Raw genomic sequence first — 23,060 nt, 5'->3', positions numbered from 1 at the left:
TGACCTCGGTTACCCACCCAGCAACCTTGTCGAGACCAGAAAGTAATCCAGTCGAGAAGTGAATTGGTGGACTATGGAGGCAAACGCGTAACCCCTTTGACCCTCATGCCTGACCCTCCATATGTCAGTCAACCTGGCTCCCCCCGCCCCATGTCCAACAGAGATCCTGCAATCTGTGGGTTGATTTTTTAAATGTGACCTAGGACTCCCTCTCGTTCTATCCAGATCATGGTCTTGCACTGCGTTGACGTCACCAGCCCATATAATCATCCCATTAGGACGGTCAAGTTGCCGAGCTATCCACTCCAATGTATCAACCTTGTCCTGATTAGGACCATAATAATTAACCAAGGTAATTACCTGACCATACAGAGCCTCTGTTACCAAGGACACTCGCCCCTCCTGGTCGTGAACAAGCTCCATCAATCAGGGCCCCACTGAGATATATGTATATATTCCCCCATCACCCGCCAGACCAGGAGCTCCTAAACTGCATGTGTTGCATGAGCAGCACCATCCAATCCATTTCCAATGAAGGAGAGGTAAGCTACGCTCTCCCTTAGCCATGCTACTAACACCAGCAGCCTATTTTTAATAGCATTGACGCCACCCTATTTCTTCGCTATAATTCCCCACATGTGCTGCTAGAGCAGTACATAGACGTACCTTAGACAAAGCATTTGTCTTTGCTCCAGATCCAGGGCTTCACTGCCTCGCTACAGCTACGCCGGACCCACGAGGTTCGAAATCCTACACGCTTCAAAATGGCCGCCGCCGCGATGCCTTGCCTGCCTGACTTTGCCTAAACAGGCACCAGGCACACTGCTCACCTGATTGGCTACCCTTCCTTCATCTCCATTGGCCGACCACTGTCAGGCGGAAGCCGGCCGGCGGAGTAAGGCCAGGAAGAAGGCTGACGGAGCGTAACGGGCGCTTAGCATTGACCAGACCAGTGACCCCTTTCGGGAACAAGCAGACTCCTTCACCCGGTGAGTTAATCCTCTGCGACTCTGCCTACCCGACTGTCACTTTGATGCGGTAAGGTCTGTCATCCCCAACAACCTTTAAAACTATGAGACTGAGCATTATACATCCCTCTGTCACGCCACCATCTTATCTCTGACTAACCTTAAGCATTAGCCCGAATCCTATTGGGATCACTCGAGCGGAACTTCACCATCCCCACATACGTCCGCCAGGAACCCTGAACTGCCAATAGTATGCGCACAGTTCCCGCCCGCGTCCAGACCCTTTGAACACTGCAACGTGTTACTGCGCCTACCCACGTGCAACAACTGGTGCCTAGTGCCTTCCGTCCGCGATATGATTGCAACGTGCTACAAATGTTATGTATGAATGGAGACGACTCCGATCAGTTCTAATCAAACAGTACTGCTATTGATTTTGTACACCTCGTCTATGACACAGCCTGCCTAAATGTATACATAAGCATAATAGACATTTGTGCATGTTTGAGCTATTTACTAATGTTCCACGAGTACTGCACCTTCCTACGCGCCTCTGCGTCCACTGCAGCATTAAGCTCAATTTACAGTTAAGAGATAAGCGACTAACATATTGACACTGTTTGCATTATCATAGCTGCCTTTACCTTAAACTGTACTAGCACTGAGCCCTGCCAGATACTATGCTAGCACTAGGTAGGCACACCCCTAGTATACACAGTGTTGACCTGATCCTTTGCCTCGGCTATCTTATTATACAAGTGCCACCATATGATAATTGTGAAAGCTTGTCCCCATACTTTGCTGCGACGTTGTACCAGATTTGCCATTTCAACATTTGGTTGAACCTCTGGCCAGAGACCAGCATCAAACAATTGTGCATGTTTAGACTACTCGCACTGAACTTCTGGCTGTATTTGACTCTCAAATCTAGATGTGCCAACCAGACAAGTTCCAGCAGACTGGTCTAGACTAGCATTAGATAACCTGCAATTTTGGCTGTATTCTTGATTTTCAAATCTAGATGTGCCGACAGACTCAGTTTCTATGACTTGCTATTTCATCTGCCTACCACCTATAGATTAATTAGTCCTACACTTAGACATAGGGTACACTTAGACATAGGGTACCCTACACATTATATAATGTACCTTATATCATCCAACCTAGCATACCTGGGCACCCTATTCATACTACTGGGACTACACACTATGTCGCCCCTTACAGGAACAACATCTGACAACTTTAACAATATCCTAGCAATGCCCATACATCTCCATAACCTTCAGCATAAACTACAATGACACAATGTAATATAGCTGAGAGAAATGCAAGACTACGAGCACGACTACCTAGAATCTTTGATCCTCTCATCAAATATGAAACTAATAACCATCGAACTAAAATGGCCACTGATCCCCATCCCCAAACTTAGCTCTCATAACTATAAAAGGCATAATAACCTTCAAATAGAGAGAAAAAACTACCACAGTGCCAATAAACCATCTCACTCCCCTCAACTAACTCCATACCCAAACTCAAAGGAGCCCTAATAAACGCTAGATCTCTAGTCGCCCATGCTATAGAAATATCTGAAGTCATCTCCACGAAAAATTACGACTTCCTAGCCATAACAGAAACATGGCTGCATGAGGCATCGGGCCCAGCACTATCTCTAGCTGTTCCTGACAACTACACTATCCTCAGATCGGATAGATGTGGAGCTCGAGGTGGCGGACTAGCTATCATCGCCAAAACTAAGCTTGGCATGAGACTCTCTCCTTCACCGACCATTGAATCCTGTGAGATAATGTCTAAGACACCTACAGCTAATTCTCAAACACTTAACCTCCACTTGATACACAGACCTCCTGGTCCCATCAAGACTTTCATAGAAGCCCTATCTACCATCCTCTCAGAAAACCACAAAGACACCACCCAATCAGTATTGGCTTCAATTATATCAATGACCCACAAGCCATAGCAGCATCCAACATCCTGACTGAGCTGGGCTACACCCAACGAGTGTATGAGCCTACGCACATCAAAGGGAGAACTCTAGTTTGGGTTGCTGACCATAACTGCAAAATCTCTACCCTTATCTCACCTCAAATATGGACAGATCACCATCTGATATCATTCTCCTTGGACACTTTAACTCCTAAACCGCAACAACCTTGTGCACCACCTGCACTTACCAGAAACAAAAATAATATGACGCTAGACAACCTACTCCCCGGCATTATGCCCACTTTGAATGCTCTACCTAACAACCTAAACCCTAACGATTTAGTGGAAGAATTTAACAAAATTATGAACAAAACTCTTGATGATATAGAAACAGTAAACCACAGAGCCACTCCTCTCCTAAAAAAATCTTAGATTAGAAAAAAGAAAATGGGAAAATACTTGGAAAGCTCACCCGACTCCGGAAAATAAACTGAAAAACATTTCATCTCAATATAAAAAAGAAATCATCTCAGGTAAACAAGAAACTTACAATAGAATTACACAAGCTAACTCAAGCACGAAAGAACTGTTCTCCATACTTAAGAGTACTGGAAAATACCAGAACGCCTCAAGGATAAAAAAATGGTGCCCCGAAATCCAGCATGCATTATCTAACAAAGTCCTAAACCTCCAAAAGAAAATAGAACTAAAAAGAGTGACATTAGCCACCACTACATTGCCCACTACTAAAACGCCATCCAATTCATCCAATTCGAAACCATCCCCCCCAATTGCACTTCTCCAAAGTCTCCATAATAGAGGTGGAGAAAGTAATACTTGGTCTAAAACCGTCCAATTGCAAAGAAGATATTTGCCCAGCACAACTCATCAAACATGCTGCGTGAGATTTAGCACCCTTCATCACAAAGCGGATTAACGCCTCCTTTACCACTGGCACCATCCCGAGTAACCTAAAGGAATCCTGGGTGCTCCCCCTCCTTAAAAAGCAAACCTTAGACCCGGCTATACCCACTAATTATAGACCGATTACAACCGTGCCATTCCTCTTGAAGATTCTGGATAAGGTGACATATATCCAAATACAGAACTTCCTGGAAGAAAACCAACTACTAGGCTCCCGTCAATCTGGTTTCCGTCCACTGCACAGCACAGAAACTGCATCAATTGACCTAAAAGCCCAAATAGACAAATTACGAAACTCTGGAAAACCAGCACTACTCCTCCTATTAGATTTATCTGCCACATTCGACTTAGTGGATCAGAGTCTTGTGCAGCACACTTCTCCACTGTGGCTATAGTGTGGATCCAATCATTCCTTAGTGACCGCACTATGAGGGTCTTCTCCCCGACAGCAGCCACAGACCCCATCACCTGCGGAGTGCCACAGGGCTCATGCATCTCACCAATGCTATATAACATTTTCACTAAGCCCCTGTTTGATGATCTGGGTATCACGTATACTAATTACGCTGACGATACCCAGATCCTCCTCCCACTCTCAGGGGACTACAAAAAGGACTTAGCACTGGTGAACAGAATCTACAGCATAGTTCAGGCATGGATTGCAACCCATGGCTTAGGCCTGAACGATGATAAAACTGAGCTTCTCATCCGAGGTATCACCTCCCTCATCAATAAACTAAGTACAAACTACTCCTCCATCATCGATGAGAACCGCATACAAGTAGCCAAAGAAATAAAAACGCTAGGTATCTACCTAGACTCCACCTTATCATTCTCCAAACAGGTAAATACCCTAGCCTCATCAACAGCTTACACATGTAAACTAATCAGAGCAGGAAAACAAATTCTTATCTCAGCACAGTTGCCTAACACTAGCCAGAGCCCTAATTATCTCCAAACTTGACTACTGTAACGCATTGTACATCGCAGCCACTAAATCCACCATCAACAAAATTCAGATACAGCAAAACAATGCTCTCTCTCATAAATTGCTCTCAACCCACGGGAAAATTAGACTCAAAACTACATCCCTCACACACAAATCACTTTATAATAAAGCCCCACAATACTTAAAAGGACAGATTCTCTAGAACACATTCCACAAGACAAACAAGACTAGCCAACACCAATCGCCTTCAAATACCCCAATTTAAACTTGCCACTATAGGCGGAGCCAGTTTCCCAGTCAAAGCTGCACAATTGTGGAATGAACTACCTATCACGGTGAGACTAGAACAATCTTTAACCAAATTCAGGCAAAATGTGATTAACTGGTCGACGACAACAAATGTTAAATGAGTGCATGAACTTGCTACCGCCTGCCTCTACCTACTTGCCTGATACAATTGTTATCTGTCACATGTATAACACACTTGTAACCTATGACCTTTGTAACCTGTAACCTTGCTCTAAGCTGTACATCTTCTTACCTTCTGCGCCCTTATACCCCAGGGTCCAGTGCGCATAATAAATACTAAACAAACAAACAGACAGACAGACAGACCCCTCTGGAATAAGACGAGAAGTAGCAGCGACATCCGCATCCCTGCCCAAATCGCACCTCACTCCATGTAGTTAAATGCGTCTCCTGAATGAACGCTACAATCGATCTGATCATATACAGCAGCACTTTGAGGGGCTTACAGGGGCAGTTCAACCCCCCTGACATACTTTTGAGTGCTCTACCCATGGTTATCTATGTCACTCACAGAGTATTCTTGCATATGCCTCTTTCCCAAACATGTCCATCCCATAAAACGAGAAACACAATTTTGAGCAAAGGCAATCCCCAAACCACACTCTCCTCCAAAAAATTACTCTTCCTTACCCCCTCCACCAGCAACCCCAACATGCCAGTTATCCCCTTCCTTCCCAAAACCAGTGAATGTCATATTCTCTCGCATGAGGGCTGCTACAACTCACAGCCACCTCAACAAATATCAATATCTCCCCTTCATGATCATTATTGCCCCTGCGCCTCAGGTTTCTCTGCAAAGATTCAAGGAAGGCATTTGCCTCAACATTTTAATGATTGCAGGCGATTTCAATGCTCATTGCCATCCTACTTCCCTTGATATTGACAAAGGTGCAGCTAGTATTGGTGATCCCCACAGTTTGAATGTAACAGGGAAAGCAGTAGATGACCAGTGGGGAAGGTTTTTGAGCATTTGTTGCAACATGAAACTACTGAGTGGCAATATATTGAAGCAAACATGGACTGATGGAAAATCTATATCTAATCTTGACTAGGTTTTCATTGGCCTTCCTATGTGGGATCAAGTTAACACATTACAAATGAATGTTACTCATCTCAGTGATCATGCAGTGCTCACATGGTCTGAAAATTACACCTATATAAAAAAAAAAAAGTAAGGCCACTTACAAGCCGGCAAACACAGAAGTCACCCAACAAAGGAATCGTATTATGTGGTTGGACCAAACTATTAGGAAGCTAAATCTTGCATTTGGTTCGGTGCAACAAGAGCCAAAGAAATTATTGGAACAGAATAATTGGTAAGTACAAGACATGATGGCTAGATTTGCGACAATGTTACATCTGAATAGGTTACGGTGCAACAATAAAGACCACTTGAAAGCAATACTATGAGTGAGGGGATTTGGTATTTGCCCAGACCATCCGGGTCACTGAAACTAGGTTGGAACCTGTGGAAAAGAGCCTGGAGACTGCAGGGAGTCCCAGACCCATATCCCGGGAGCATTCCCCTAGCAGGGAACACAGGAACACAGGATGGGGTACCGACACAGATTAGAAGCCCCTGGGAGACAAATGGGATAGCTATGATGGGGGACCTCATTGAGGATAGCAAGATGTTGGAATTCCCGATACTGGAGAGAGAAAATAGGATACACAAGGGACAGTTCCTGACATACCTGGGAATAACAAGCAGAGTAGAGATGACCGGGCACTGGGAGGGAAGACAACGCCACACTGGACATCCTATATGACATATCAGAGGGAGGGACACATGGTCTCTGGGATTTACAACCTACTACTGGAAGGGACAGGATTCAGAGACCTGGAGGTGAGAAGGCAGTGGGAACGGGACAGAGAGACTCCTCACAGACACAGAGTGGCAAAAAGAGTGCTACTGTACACCTAGAAAGTCTCTAGAAATGCGAGATTCAAACTTACCCAGACATACTAATGGTGACTAAAGGACCCTGTGGCAACCGACTTGGAGAACTTACTGATCTTGGCCTCACCTTGTACATCCAAGAACCTACCCATATCAATTGCAACATCAAGGTTCTTAGCAACACCCCCTGTTTATGGTCTGACCACCACGTCATAACCTTTAACATTGAAGCTACCCCACGCATCCCGACTCCAATAGCCCTAGCACTCCCGACTAGAAGCAAAAAAGATATAACTAAGGAGAAACTCGTCCCACTGCTACTCCCAACCTTTGATGCAGCCATCAACACCTGCCCTGACCCTACGTCCTTGGCATAGTTTGGTTGTACGTGTCTGCTAACGGCTATTGACTCTATAGCACCTATCAAACTTAGGAAGGCAAAATTACTAGCTCATCTTAACCCATGGTTCACCCCACAGTTAAGAACTCTCCGCAAAGTGAAGCGCTGTGCCGAAAATCGATGGAAAAGCCATCCCTCTGATGAGCACAAAGATGGTTTCCTTCTTGCCTCACTCGCTTATAAAGATGCCATCATCACTGCAAAAAAGGAATCCCTCAACAACCGCATTATGCAAGCTGACTCGAACACCAAGGAACTCTTCAAAATCCTTAAAGAGCTTGAAACCCCAGTCGCCCCCCCCCCCCCCCCCCGACACCTGCTTGAAAGATAGTAAATGGTGTGCTAACATCCAAGCAGCCTTACTAAATCAAATTTCCACACTACAAGCGAAAATTAAAGATAAGCAGGATAGCCTGAAGCGCGATAACCGCGCTCTTTCCCCTGCCAAGGCCCCCACTCCAGACACTGCTAACACCACACCATTTACATTCTCACCGCTCACCGTCGTTGAGGTAGAAAACATAATTCTGAGACTCAAACCCTCCAACTGCCAAGATGATCCATGCCCAGCCCCTATTATTATGGACTCGGCGCATGAGTTGGCCCCATTCATCACTGCCTTCATTAACTCGTCCTTCAAAACTGGTATTGTCCCGGATAACCTGACGGACGCTTGGGTGATCCCTCTGCTCAAAAAACCATCCCTCGACCCAAGCATTCCTACTAATTTCCGACCTATTACAGCAGTACCATTTCTGCTTAAGATTTTAGACCGTGCTGCATACCTTCAGATTCAAAACTATCTGGAATCTAATAACATGCTAGGTCTACGACAATCTGGATTCCGCCTCAGACACGGGCCGGAGACTGTGTTAATTGACCTCAAAACCCAAATCGAGGTCTTAAAGGATCAGGGCAAGCTAGCAATACTAATACTTCTCGACCTTTCGGCCGCTTTTGATTTGGTCAATCACCAAATCCTTTGCAAGCACCTCCACTCCGCTGCTAACTTCTCATCCTCGGCTGCAGCATGGATCAAATCCTTTTTGAACAACAGATCCATGAGAGTCTTTGCCCCATCCGCAGCCGCTGACCCTTCCCCAATTCACTGTGGCGTACCTCAGGGTTCTTGTGTGTCACCTACACTCTATAACATTTTCACAAAACCACTCTTTGATGTGCTCGACTATCTGGTTGTTTCCTACACCAATTATGCGGATGACACCCAGATACTCATCCCCATCACTGGTGATTATCTAGCTGACACCAAGGCCCTCAATGATGTCTACTTGGTTATCCAAGCTTGCATGGCCCAACACCAGCTGTGCCTAAACGGCGATAAGACAGAGCTTCTGATCTTGGGCACTGCACAGCGCCTGAGCAGACTTGAACCGGCATATCAATCATTCACTATAGACGGCAATAGCATTTGAGTCTCAAAAGACACTAAAACATTAGGGTTCTACCTTGACGCTACTTTATCATTAACCCGACAAACGAATGCTGTCAGATCTGCGTCGGCATACACATGCAAACTCATTGCAGCCTGCAGACCTTTCCTTACCACCTCCAACACTAGCGAGAACCCTCATCATGGCTAAAATAGACTACTGCAGTGCCCTCTACCTAGGCACCAGTCAAGAGAACCTAAATAAACTCCAAACTACCCAAAACAATGCCATTCGTGCTGCCTTAAACATCCCTCGTAACCACCATATCTCAGAAACTAGAACAAAGTTAAAGTGGTTACCTGTCAAGCAAAGAATCTCACTCAAAGCACTCACCATTACGCACAAATGCCTGGCCAACAAGGCACCCATCTATCTCGGCAGTCGACTGTCACGACACCTGACATCCCGTCCTCCAAGAACTGCCCAGTCCCATTGTCTAGCTATCCCTAGATTTAAACAGGGGGATCAAGCTTTCCGGTCCTAGCGTCCAAGCTGTGGAATTCCCTCCCTGCTACAATCAGAGCTGAAGAGTCTTTTCACACTTTCAAAGCCAATACTAGATCCTGGCTTTTCGACCAGCCTAAAGTCCTGCACAGCGCCTCTGTCTTACTTACTCTAACCTGCTGACTGTTTTATTCGTACTGAATGTCCTGTTTCACTTCATGTAATGTCATTCCTTTGTAAATGTGTAAATGTATGCATTGCTATTCCTGTATATATGCATCACTGTAACCTTTTAAACATGACCTGATACCTCCGGGCCTGCGGGTTGCGCGTTATAAATAAAATAAATACAAATACAAAAATACAGGGCATACCCAACACCACACAGAATGTCAAGCATTTATAGGGGCACTGACCAAGCCTGCCCCAGATGCACCCAGGGTAACGCTGACATGATGCACTTTTTGGAGAAGCCCCGTAATAGCTAGTTTCTGGCAGAACATATAGAGGGAGAAAAAGGAGGGATCAGGATAAAAGCATGGCCACCTGAGTCTTCTCTGCTGGGCGTGCTCCCAAGAGTGGGGGGGGGGGGCGGCTCCCCATATATCTAAAATGAAGGACCCAATTTGCATCCTAGCCAGGCGTAGGATAGCAGTAACCTGGAAATTGGCTGGTTACTGGCAGAGACTGCGGTGGGGCATTGAGGGCTGCAAAAGGGAATTCATGAGAAGGGTGAAGGCATGGAACAAAATGATACATAGAATGTTCACCGCCAAGGACGCAGGAAGCTCAGACCTAAGAACTGAATGCATTGTCACATTGAAGTCACTTGGTTTTATATTGGTTTGTTTGCATCTTAATTAAAAATCTTTGATTTTGTTTGATGTCTTGATACATAAAAATAAAAAGACATCCGTAGGGTGGCTGCGCGTATCAAGAGATCATCCACCATAACTTGTGGATTGAGCAAAGCAGTCTTCCCTAGCCACTCAATATAAGAACTGGTTGAGGCACTACAAATCTTCCATGGCGACTTCATAATGCTAACATAACAGTGCAAGCGTATTTGTAAAGTGCACACGTTCACCCCCAAAGGGGCATCTTGGCGCTAATACCAGATGTTTATTGTTACCCAACTTAATGGTACTCATTTTATCGACCTCGGAAGGATGAAGGGCTGAGTGGATCTGCCGGGATTCGAACCTGTGACCATGCGGTCAAAACACAGGTCGCTGTAGTGAATGCATTAGTCCACTGAGCCACCGACACGGCTTTCACTGGCCTAAGAGAATGGAAAAAAATAAATAAATAAAAATAAAAGAAAGGCTGATCATAAAGAGATTCGCCGGTTTGGGGGGCTTTAATATCGAAGGCCGTCGTACCATATATATTAAGAGCATTGTACCAGGCCTTTTATACGGCCTGGAAGCGTTAAGCACTCACTACAAAACTGGGTTTGATAAGATAGAGGGACAATTGCTCCGCTCCCTGTTGGGCGTCCCTGGCGCACTGCCGGTTGAGGCCCTAAGATGCGAGATTGGGCTGACATCCATCAGAGCCCACTGGCTGATCCTGCAATGCAGGTTCTATAGGGGTCTCTGTGACCTCCTGGGATGCTGGACACTCATTTGAACGATAACCTAAATCTCTTTTTAGATGACATGCAGACAACAGTCCCGAATCATTTAGAAAAAAAATTGGAATGACTCTATATCAAGTCGCATCTCTTCCAAATGCCAATATTTTTAAAAACATGGGATCACTCAGAAAATATGGCACATTTCTGCCAAAAAAAAAAAACCATTATGCACAATATTGTTCATGGTTTTATACCAAGTTCCAGGTACATATTTATCAGAAATGTGCTTCCTGAAGTTGAGATTTATCATCCATCTTCGACACAATATTATACATTGGATTACATTGGAGGCTGGCGAGACATTCCATATAATGAAAGACAATGTCGCCTCTGGCAACAAGCGATTGAAACTAGCCGCCACATCCTGACTTCCTATATTGTTCTGAGGATTAAATACATTAAGGGATATAATAATTTTGTTAAACGTGAAGCAAGGCATAAAATAAGCAGTGTCGCATAGCAATTTGCTATGCAATTCTATAGGTCTGCTAATTAAATGGACACTTATGTAGCAAAGCTAACAATTCAAATTACCCTGTTCAATAGTGCAGCTCACCCTGCATTCCGCGAGAGAGGGGGGGGGGTCTCTTTTTCAAATAATTGCAAACCAATGTCCATTCATGCAGCAAACCTTTACATTTTACAGACTCCTCCGACTACTGTCTCACTAAAGCGGTACAAATAACTTCTGGTGACATTAAAAATATGAGTACAACATTGCGAATTAAAAATAATGTAATTAGCCAACTCCGCTAAATATTTTTTAGTTTAAATGAATGTATACCTTAAGAAGGGAGCATGGAGTTTAGTATATGGTGCAGAATCTTTGGTCATCACATCGGTCACCTTCTGTACTTGGAAAGTAGCACTAGCATTATTTGAATCAGCACTTTAAAATGTAGTTGCACATGTCACTCTCTCTTGCCTGCTAGAAGGTTACCCATTAATTTTCAGTCTTTCGTTTGGTTTAAAATTAGAAATTGATGAATTTCTTTTATGCTAAATAATGAAAAATGACATTATTAATATTCTGATGCTCTATTATATGGTAAGATTGATTGCATAGTGATTTATTTAACCAAAATAAAGAAAATAAGCAAACACCTGTAAGTGCCCAGGCAAACATGCACAAGGATTCATTCTTTACATTGTCATCATTTAAGAGGGAAAGAGTTTTTGCTTTTGATCCCAATTTTCAGCCTTTTAGGAAATCTCAATTTTATTTTTTATTTTATTTTTTTACAAGTCTGCAGTTGGAGCCTGCCAACATAATTTGAACCTAAAAAGTTGACCTGATTTGATCCACCGCTCCCTCAAACTCTGTTTAACTCTCTATTTCTTTTAAACCAGAGTCCGAATGTGCAGCTATAATGTTCCATGCCAGTCACCGATTATACCCAACGGCCATCGTTACCCAGAGATGCTTAGTTTTCGATGTTTGTAAAACCTTTTTACATTTCAGGAAATACGGATCAACACATCCCTAGAAGAGACGTAGGGCAGCGTCCAGATCTACTTTCGACTCCATGCAGAAACGTTTGCCAGAATATTATACCAGTGCTAGCTACCTTCCTTACCCCTGTATTGGCTGTTGATAAATTGACCTCAACCATATGGTTTTTTTTTTAACCCAAATAGAAAAACAAACAAAAGTATTAAAAAGGTCAGGTAACATCTGACAGACACAATTGAGAGGTCATCATAAATTTACTGTATTCCCCCCACAGGTGCATAACTAAACGATGTCATCAAGTAGATTTTTTTTTTTTAATTAATAACTTCGTATGTATGGTGAAATACGCGAACGTAAGTGTATTGCACTTCGTATGGAATTTAAACATTTCCGGCAGGCCAATAATACCGTCACCAAATACCGTTCACATCCGGAAGACATTTTTAGCTTCAGCACACTTAGTTTCTATTTCGATCCCATGTAGTGTATAGCTCTCACAAACCCAGTCCAGTGCATTTCAGTATAAGGTTTGGTTCTCTTTAGATACAAAATGACCCCGTAATTATAATGTCCTTTAACCAAGGTCCATGCCCACGATTGAACTGCAAGGTTTTCAAAAACAGCTTCTTAGTTTCAATATGCGTTCCTTTGTACCAAGCGCCAACAGCCTAGAAAAGCAGAGAATCATGAGAAAGTGGGAGCGTGTATCATAATAAAACAGAAAAACGGCTGGTCAACACATCTGCCAAACATCCCCATTTAATAGACACAGTCGTACACACATTTCTCGGATTTTCTCTCCTCAGATGTTGTAGGAACCCAAATGGGTTGTAAAGTGTAAGTTGTGACAGGTTCCGCTGGACTTTCCTGAATCCTGAAATGGTGCTCGTTTGAAACAACAACAAACAAAATAAAATGACCGTTCTGGGAAACACACTAGTGTTTTTAAAAAAAAATGGGTTGGGGCTGAATACAATTAAAATTTTAAAAAGTGGTGAAACAAACAAATGATAGAAGCGGCACTTCTAACAATAGGCAGTATGCTGTCCACTATTTCTACGTGCAATCTGTTGATTGCACTACCACGGCAAGAGGTGGGTCTCACAGAGGTGGCCGCTGACCCTTATGCCTCACTCTCCTCTTGGCTACCCAATCTGAAGAATCCAAACAAGTGGTGACGAACAGGAGAGGAGGCGCGATGTTCCTCCTCTCCATGCCCCACTCAGCTCCACAGTTCCTCATCTTTTGGCAGCAGTGCTGGGTGTTGGACACAAAAGGGGAACATGGACCCCACAATTCTTTGCCACTGACAGTGGAGCAGAGCAGAACATGACCAGCAGAGTCCCTGCATACCTATCTGTAACAGTATACTCAAATGATGCACGCACATAAAGAAAATATGGCAATATCTGGTCTACAAAACAGTCAGAGAACCTGGGCATTGATTGGGGATACTTAGCAAATGGGGAGATCACGTGGACATGCAATGGACAAATCTGGTATATAGTGTGAGCTCTTACCATGGGATCCCACTACCTGTCAACTGATGGAAACCAACCCCTTGCTTTTCAGACAGCAAAACCTGAAAGTACTTTGCGATGTGATTGAAATAGTCGGTATATGGTGCATGGCAATATCTGGCACCACAAAACCTTTGGATTTTGAGTAATGGAAATGTTTGAACACATCAACATTTCTCGTCTCTGATGAACAGGAGATATATGGGTAAACATGCCTAGGATATGACCAGGTACTAGGTATAAGTGTGTATAAGCAGATATACAAAACACTAAAGAATGGGAGTAGAGCAGAGGATGGGAGTGAGAGTGAAGTATAGCCTGGAAGTGAGCTGAAGCTTGTATGAACCTCCCTGGAGTGCACGGTTGAATGGTGGAGAGCTTAGGTTCACTGGACGCCAGATACGGAGTACGGAATGAAGTGGCTGTCGGCTGTGACTGAAAGCAATATAGCGCCCACGTAACAGAGGGCTTTGGAGTGGAACAGTGAGCCCGGAGATCTTGAGGAAGCTAAAGATCCCAACCAGCGCTGCAGTGCGCATAATGTAAACGGAGCAGCTGTTGCAGCAAACCAGGATCGAGTGAGGCAGAGCAGGAACGCTGCAGACCCAGTCCGTCCGGAGAACAGGATGGTGTGGGGTACAGGACAGCAGCGGACCATTGGAGTGAAGTGACTGTTACTATTATACCAGGAGGTGCTGTGTGCCCCCCCCCCCTCTCCCGAAGAGGTTGATTCTCCCCCAAGCGGCGAACGGATGGCAAGTGGCGAGTAGTCAGCTATACTAAACATATTGAAAAAAGTACCTGTGTAAAACGTAAAGGATTGGTTTATTTGTGAATGTATGGTTATATAAACATTTTAGTTAATATTTAAATTTTATTTTTATCTTTTCATTACCAATAGTTCCTGATGAAGGTCTAGCATAGACCGAAATGCATTGGACAACATTAACGTTTGCTAAAGGCCTCAGAAAGATGCAGATTGTTAAATAAAAATATCTTTATTACAATTAATTAAATCAATTAGTACTATTTCAAGAATCATTGGGAAATACAGAATACCTTCAAAAGAAGTTTAGTGGGATACCCACACAGGTCCTTCCAGTAGACTGGTGAAAACTAACCAGTCAACAGTATATTATCATTTCACACCTCCCTAAGCAACGGGGAGGAATCTGGCGACAGGACTAAATATCTTACCAAGTATAGATTATTTCAACAATTAATAACGTAGTGCCCACTCTTTTCTAATTTGGACAATAGAGCTACAACGCCACATGAATTGGCACTCGCTCAAGATAGGACCCAAAGGGGTGGCCTCACAAAACGACCCCAATCATTGCGCCAAGCCCATTAACGACCCATCGAAGCTGGATGAGAAAATCTGGCCTTGTCTCACAGATCCACTACTGTCTACAGCGCCTAGGGAAACCCCTGAAATACTAGGCATTGATCATCACCAGCTGAAGTTGCAATGGGGGCGCAACCTGCTACCCTGTAAACAGGTCACAGAGGTGAACGGGCAACAAACACAAGAGACGCCGAGTCCTGAACCCTATAAACAAAGAATAAGACGCCAGCAGTACAGTGTCCACCACCCCCCTCTGAGGCAAGTCACACCCAACAGAATGTCCAGAAACCTCAAGCCAACCAAACAAACGGACATTGCAGCCCTACTAACACCAATGACTGAGAAATCAAAGAGAGTGGAGCGCAGCGAAAGTTTGGGCCCAGGTACACACCCAGAGGTCGGCTCCAAACAGACATCACAGGCAGTTACAAAAGCCGATAAACCATCACCAACAAATAACAAAGGGGAACTGAAGAACTGAAAAGCAAGATCTCGACCCTGGACAAGCAAGTGGGGGAAAATTGAGTCTAGAACTCAAGAAATAGAAACCACACTTTATGAACAAAACTTTGAAATTGGGGAGGGGCGGATAGGCTTGCAGCGCTGGAGGCCAGGTGCAACGCTCTTGAGGCCAAACAAAGAAGATGCAGAAAACAGATACAGGCGCAACAACATCTGCCTCAGGGGAATCCCTACAGCTATCCCTGACAAGGAACTAGGGGCCTATGTCAATGACCTGTTCCGCTTCATCATAACCCTCTCAGATGAAGCACTGCTTGAACTCGACAGAGTGCACAGAACAAGATCGAAGCGAAACGCCATCTCCCCGCCTGATGTCCTGGTAAGGGTGCACTTCTACAGAGTCAAAGAAGAAATAATGTGTGAGGCCAGGAGCACTGCATGCATACACTTCAGAGACGCCGCAATATCCCTGTATCAAGACCTGGTAGCATTCACCATGGCTAAAAGGAAGGGCCTAAAACCGATGACTGAATGGCTCAGTGAAAGGAAGATTACATACCGCTGGAGCTTCCTCACTGCTCTCACCTTCTTATGGGAAGGAAAGCCCCAGCACATTTTCTCCCACAGAGAAGCGGAAAGCTTTATGAACCCGGAGGCCGAGGAAGAGGAATCCGACAAAGCCACGCCTAACATGGAAGGGGAACAACGGGAATCCCTGAGGTCCTGGACCAAGGTAGGGGGCCATCATAGAAAACGAGGACACCACCCCCCCCCCCAAACAAGAAGACCACCAACAACTGCTGACTGGGGAGCCACCGACAGGCCAAGGTCTAAAGGTGCCTCCAGTCCCGCCATCTAAAAACCCACCAGGAAATGAGAGCCATGGCTTCCAAAAAATAGATTTACCTTTGATTTTAATTAGGAGATTATACCAGATGAATGGGGATATAAATGAGGATTGTTTAGCTATGTGTGGGAACAAAAATAGCTTAAGGGTAAGGATGGATTGACGAACACAGGAGTATTAAGTGAATTTATTTTTCCCTTTAATAAGGGAAAGGTCAGCTAAGGAAATTGGGGAAGCCATAGCTCTTTCCAGGAAATACTTACAAAGGCACCTGAAAAGAAACATCCGGAGAAAACTTTGAAGGACACTTTTGAAGCTTTTGTGTAAGCTTGTATGCACAAAACCAATAAAAATAAATTGAGGGGAAAAAAAAAATAAATGAAAAAAAAAAAAAGTAAATAGAATATTAAAAAAACACACACACACACACACACACTTAACAGAATGAATGGTTGGGAGACCAAAGTCCAACAGCCACGTGATGTGGGGGAAGGCATGATCCACTGCTCACTTGGTGACGAAATGTACAACAAAGCGGGGAGGGCATGGCAGGATGGAGTCACCCTCACCTCCACAATAGCACTATATACAAGTATTGCATAGCAATTAGTGAAGTCCCAGACCACCACTTTCGGCCAATGTTGGTGCGGGGCAGGGGGGGCAGGGAGGTAGGCATTTTTGCTTACTGCAGGAACAATCCCACCAGGCAGTTATTGGAATCTGCTTAAACATGTGTGCAATTGATGTTTCTCTGGTCGCAATTGGCACTCTGGCAATAGAAGCTGTAATTAATAACCTGCCCAGCTCAATGCAAGAAGAATTCAGTACAGCGTATTTGAAGAACCGATTAAACAAAACAGACATATCAAGAAAACTGTGTCACTCCCTGCCAGGGTCACAAATACATTGAAGGAAAGATCTTCAAAGTACTAGCACATGTAAACTATATATTACTTTATTTTGAGGATTTTCACTTTATATTCCATGTGCTCTATTGACATGTCTCCAGCTACAATGGCCCAGACGTTAAAAAGGTGGACGGATGGATAACAGCAAAACGGACAACTCAGCCCAAACAAAACATAACTCATGCTGTGTAATCCTACAGGTTCTAACTCAACTTCAATCCCTTGACGTAACTATATGGTCCCTTGCACAAACCCATCAACCACAGTAAGGAATCTTGGAACAATGGACAACACCCTCACTCTTGAGCTACCTATGAAAGCCATTGTCAGAAGCCGTTTCTCTCAGCTGTGCATACTAAGCCGCACCTTACCTTACTTAACATTCAGCCACAGGGGCCAGAATGTCTCTATTAATATCCAAATTATAGAGTATGCCAACAGCCTCTATCTCGGATTATCTAATGAGGACATTTCAAAGAGTTTAAAATGCATCAGCAAGATCACTTCTCAGATTGAAGCGATTTGAACATACCGGACCGGCAATATGTATGCTCTACTTGCTAACCATCTAAACAAGCATTGGCAATACCAACAGCCCGGCTTTTGTGTAGGCAAGAGAAAGGCACTTGCCAAGCACAGCTGTGGTACAAACTGGCAATTGTTTGCAGCAGGTGCCAGTACCTCTGCTTCTAATAGCAGTTCCTGGCAAATGCCTACTACTTATATAGAAGCCAAAACTGTTAGCAATGCAATTCTGGTTTTAACAGGACTTCAGTGAAAGACACACATAGTGCTTAAATCGAGTGGCTGAAGGTATACACCCGGTTAAGAAATGTTTATTAGACCAGTAGTGGGTTTACTGCTCCAATTAAGTCCTTAACTCTCGGACGTTTTGAAAAAATACTGGCAGGCACTTCAAGTGCAAAGTTTGGTGGTAAGGTTTGATTAAAGTGAGCTCAATGAGTTCCCATGAGGTGTTTTGGGCAGGAGCTTACATGGCCATGAGCAGTCAATGGATGGGCAAATAGCCAAACAGCAACAAGCTGCAGGTCTCTCCTCATATGCCACGTCTCCCCATCTATGCTCTAATGCAATGGCTTCGACTTGTAGGTGTCGCAAGCGTCACCTAGTAGCCCAAACTAAAAGATTTGTTTTTTTAACCAATCACTTTGAAAGAAATGACAAATAGCAAATGAATAAAAAGTGTGCACCAAAAACGTGTGCTAATTTACGACAAGCAATTTTCTAAAATTTGACACCATCATCTGCAGGAAACCAGTTTGATTCATGGAAACCCTGCTGCGTTACAATGGTGTGCACCTTTAGCTCAAGCAAAACTACAGCCAAGAAGAAACAACAGCCTCCTTTCTGCCAGCCTCGTCCCTCAACTTACTCCTCACTACTAAAATCTTGTAGCCTTACACCTAGCACACTCCTTCAGACGACCTCCAGATCTAGTGTACTTAATAGATTCAGACCATATTCATCTTCCATCAACAACCATGCTTCCAATTTTTACACTCTACAATCCGAGGGCTGCCTACATGGCTAACCTCCAGATTTTTTTACATTTTCATTGTGAGCAACAAAATCAAATCATCTCATTTGTACAAACATCTTTATACAAAACAAGGGGATAGGAAAGATGGGAGGGTAGAGTGAGTGCTGTACCTAAACATCAACCCTAAGTGCCCGGAAACATCACATGGCATACTATAATCCTATTTAGCAGTTAAAAATATAGATTCAAAAAGTATTTCGAGTTATTGGACCATTGAACCCCTACATCCAAAGTCTAGATGCACGTTCAACCCTAAAACATTAGTTCAGGGTCTTCATCAGGACTACTCTTGCTCTTGTTTCGTCACAGGATTTATTTTCTAATATTTTTGTAGATATTCAATTTACCAAATTGGTTGCTCGCCTTTATATCATAACTTTGGTTCAAGCAAAAATATGCATTACAATTGCTTTAAAATCCTGTACTTTGCCATATTCAAATCTTCAATCATTGTATTAAGTTTCTGTGAGGTGGAGCAAGGCGGGGTGAGAGAAGGAGGGGGAATGCAGGATGGACACGTCGGGAGACAGCGGGTAGCCGAGTCTAGACCTGACGTGGGTGGGCCAATATGGGAAAGGGGAGACCCCGGGAACATGGGAGATGGCCGCGAGGGGCGAACCCCGCACCGGAACGACCTGTCCTTACCTGAGGCTGCCGAGGCATCCCATGGTCGGGGCTGGAGGCAGAAAGGAAACGGGACGCGCAGGCAGCAGGGCAAAGGCACGCGCAACCTGGTGAGCTCCTCTCGCAGCCGGGAAAGGAACGGAGAGAGAATCGCTTGGTCAACGAGGTGGGCCGCTCTGAAAGGGTGATGAGATGACCCTTGCAGGAAGGAAGAGGCGGGCGCTGGGGTTCTCCAGAGGTGGGTAACCACACTGGACAGGCCAGGTCGTGAGGAGGTCCTTCCTGACCAGCGGGAGAAACAGATAAGCCGGATGCAGAAGGCAGCCTTTAAAGGAGGCGGGATATTGCAGAATCAGCCAATAGGGAGCCCGATAGACAGGGAAGACTCCAATTGGTGGGGAAGTAAGTCACTCAAGGAAAATAAAAGCCTGGGAACTGATCAATTCTGTGTTGTTTCTCCTAGTCATACGGAGAGGACAAGGGTAGAAGGAACGACTGGTGGGCCTATCCGGACACTAAGGAGGGCTAAGTTACGTCCCTGGAAGGCCGCTTGAGGAGTGAAGTAACTCTCACAGACTAAAGTGAACTCTAATGTGTTTTGAACTAAATAAACCTAATTTCTGCAAACAGCCACCTGGTCCCGGGTCGTGATTTCGCCAGTTTCTCATGGTGTTCTTCTCCTTTTACAATCCCATCTTCAGTAAATGCTAGTGTTTGTCATACACTTCCTTGTACTCGTATATACATTCTAATGTTCATTGTTGAAGGACCCCATCTTTGGCCACAAATTGATGTGCGGGGCCCTCAATCAACTACTGCCTTACTTTGTTGTTTCTGGTGCTTTCCTCATCTACTTACTCTCCTATTTAATCACTTTAATGTGAGTCCAGAACGCTGCCCTCACATAATCGCGATCAAGTATATATATTTGACTGGTACATAGGATTGTAGCATGTCATGTGATGTTTCCAGGCACTCAGGCTGAAGTTTAGATAAGCACTCACTCTTTACCCTCATATCTATTCTATCGCCTTGCTTTGTATAAAGTGGTTTATACAAATGAGATGATGGATTGATTGTGTTGCCCACGATAAACATTTTTAAAAAATCCTTTTCTTTCAAATTGAATAAAATATATATATCGGAATACACTGTACAAACTAAAAAAGTGTATTCTTAAACTCGTCTCCCTATTTTTTTTTTTAGGTATATGGCTAACCTGCACGGTGAGTACCAACCACAAAAACAGAGATTTTCATACTGGCACACAATTAACAGGTACTTTCAAATTGCATCCATCACCAAGGGTTTCAGCAACTGCCTTCCCGCCATCAGACTCGTACACACTGGGCCTCATTATGAGGTTGGCGGTAACCCTGTAACACCAAATCCAGTACCGGACTTCCCAGTGCCACCATGACATTACAAGTACCTGCGGCGTGGGAAGTCAGGCGCCAGATTTTGTAAGTACCCATTCCCATGGGGAGGCAGAAGCACCAGCACCCCTGCTAACGGTGCCAGTGATTCCGATAGACTCTGCCTACCGGGGCCGATGTACCCAGCAGGGTCAGACCTGTCGGGGGCAGCAGCCCCAGCAGGCAGATTTGTTTCCGGACCGCCATACTACAAGCTTACCGGCACCCTTGTTTCCGGCCCGCCACACTTGTAATGAGGCCCACTGTTCTCCTTTCTTACAGATCCATGTGCAGCGAGGCAAACATTATTGGCAGAAAGGCGCTCTATAGGAGCACTTGACATTTTAGAGATGTAGACACAGAATACACAATGGAAGTTATATGTAAACGTCCTGTTACTGGAACAACTATTAACAGAGATTTAGCGGACATGCAAGAGCTCCAAATTTTGTCATGCAACAAAAGTAAAAAACGATTCAACCAGATAAAATACTTGCATTTAACGCATTTCAAAACGTACCCAATTTTGGCAGATCAAGTTACTAAGGTGCAAAGTCATGGTTAGAACGCCTTTCACTAATGTAGTCACTAGACCAGATCTGATGTAAAATATAGGCTTGATGACATGCGTGGCGAACAAGAGATTTCCGGGTATGCTGGTTTCTCAAGGAACGGTAGGATTGGGGCAGGGTCAATCACATTGCTACCTACAAAATAATTGGGTCACATTCGGCAGTCCCCGTCAGCTGTCAAAGACAGGAGAAAGATCCCACCCTCACTAACCTATGAAATAAAGGAAGATTTTTTATGGGGCGCCTAGGGCAAACTACATCCACCTTCGCCTCGCTGATGGGACGCCTAGGGCAAACTACATCCACCTTCGCCTCGCTGATGGGACATGTGGCAGCCCAACCGCCCCCAATATTATGATACACACTGTCTTCTCAGAATCGGTTATTCCTGTACCTTGAAGTAAAACGAGGCGCCAAAGGAGGACGACATGGGGCATTTCTTTTTGTGATCGGGGGTGTTCACCTTCCTTCTCCACGCTGCTTGGTGCTGGTTTAGTGTTGGTATACTCCCCACTCACCTACCTGAGGGGTTAGAGAGCAAGTTTCTAACTGCGATGTATGAGTGTACGCCATCCTGTGCAGTGTTAGTGGGGGCAACACACTAGGAAACCCCTCTATATCGTCGGCAACTTCCCTCAATAAATGGGACAACACGTAGGCAAATTAAGGTGGATGCTGCCATACCTCTCCAGTGAGGATGGTAGGAGTAGAAAACATGCAATCTTTTACAGTGTGGGACAGTACCCGACTGCACTTCTCTGCAGGACTCATATCCATTTTATACCAGCGCAGATCAAAACTAGACCCCCTAGTGCTGACATTGACCCGACTCTTCCTTCCAGTTCTGTGCACCCAGCGTCCAGGGCCTAGCCGTAGCTGACTATGTGTGCTGCGGGGAATTCCTTCCCCCTACTGCTCGGTCTCCTCCTCCCTAGGCCTCTCCAGTGCTGCCTGCGCGTGGGGCAGCAAAGCGCGGAGCTCTCACCATGTTGCTCTGCGGCCTCCTCTCCTCCACCTCCTCCTCCCCGGCTCGGCTGGCTGCTGAGACGGGCGCTGCTCTCTCTCTCGGCGGCGGCGGCGGCGGCAGCAGCAGCGGCGGCGGCGGCTCCTGTCGGTGCCTCTTCCGGCTGTCGCTCATGCGCACTGTGTACCACAGGCCTGCCGGCAAACCGAAGAAAACCAGGGGAAGGGTTAGACTGAGGGACAAGAGCCGCCTGGGCCATTATATCTGGCAGAACTGACAGCTCGTTTGAGAGGTGTGCAGAGCGCACGGATGCTGACGGCCGAGCGATCACACAACTCCCAAGTATCTCTCGTTCATGGGGCCTTCGTATTAAACTGATGTTAAGGGAAATTAACAATTTCTGACCTTTCAGTAAGGTAACCATTTCAGTGAAAAGTTAAAGTTTGTCAACTAGC

At 44.9% G+C, this 23,060-nt stretch overlaps 1 protein-coding gene across 2 annotated transcripts in view; it reads right to left on the bottom strand.

Annotated features, from left to right (window-relative positions):
- DCUN1D1 (defective in cullin neddylation 1 domain containing 1) overlaps positions 1–22,834 on the bottom strand; it is a 660,034-nt gene extending 637,200 nt beyond the window's left edge. The window contains exon 1 of one of the 2 annotated variants that reach the window (XM_069618653.1): positions 22,627–22,834. In XM_069618653.1, the coding sequence (XP_069474754.1) occupies positions 22,627–22,779 (153 nt within the window). In that variant the 5' untranslated portion in view covers positions 22,780–22,834. Of the gene's footprint in view, positions 1–22,325; positions 22,465–22,626 lie in introns of those variants that run through there. The other variant, XM_069618654.1, reaches the window with a different exon arrangement.
- Between the last annotated feature and the right edge of the window lie 226 nt (positions 22,835–23,060).

This window comes from Ambystoma mexicanum, chromosome 10 (genome assembly GCF_040938575.1).
Source record: "Ambystoma mexicanum isolate Mex_15411 chromosome 10, UKY_AmexF1_1, whole genome shotgun sequence".
Taxonomy (NCBI): domain Eukaryota; kingdom Metazoa; phylum Chordata; class Amphibia; order Caudata; family Ambystomatidae; genus Ambystoma; species Ambystoma mexicanum.
Note: the sequence above shows the minus strand (reverse complement) of the source record. Positions and strands in the feature narration are given on the sequence as shown.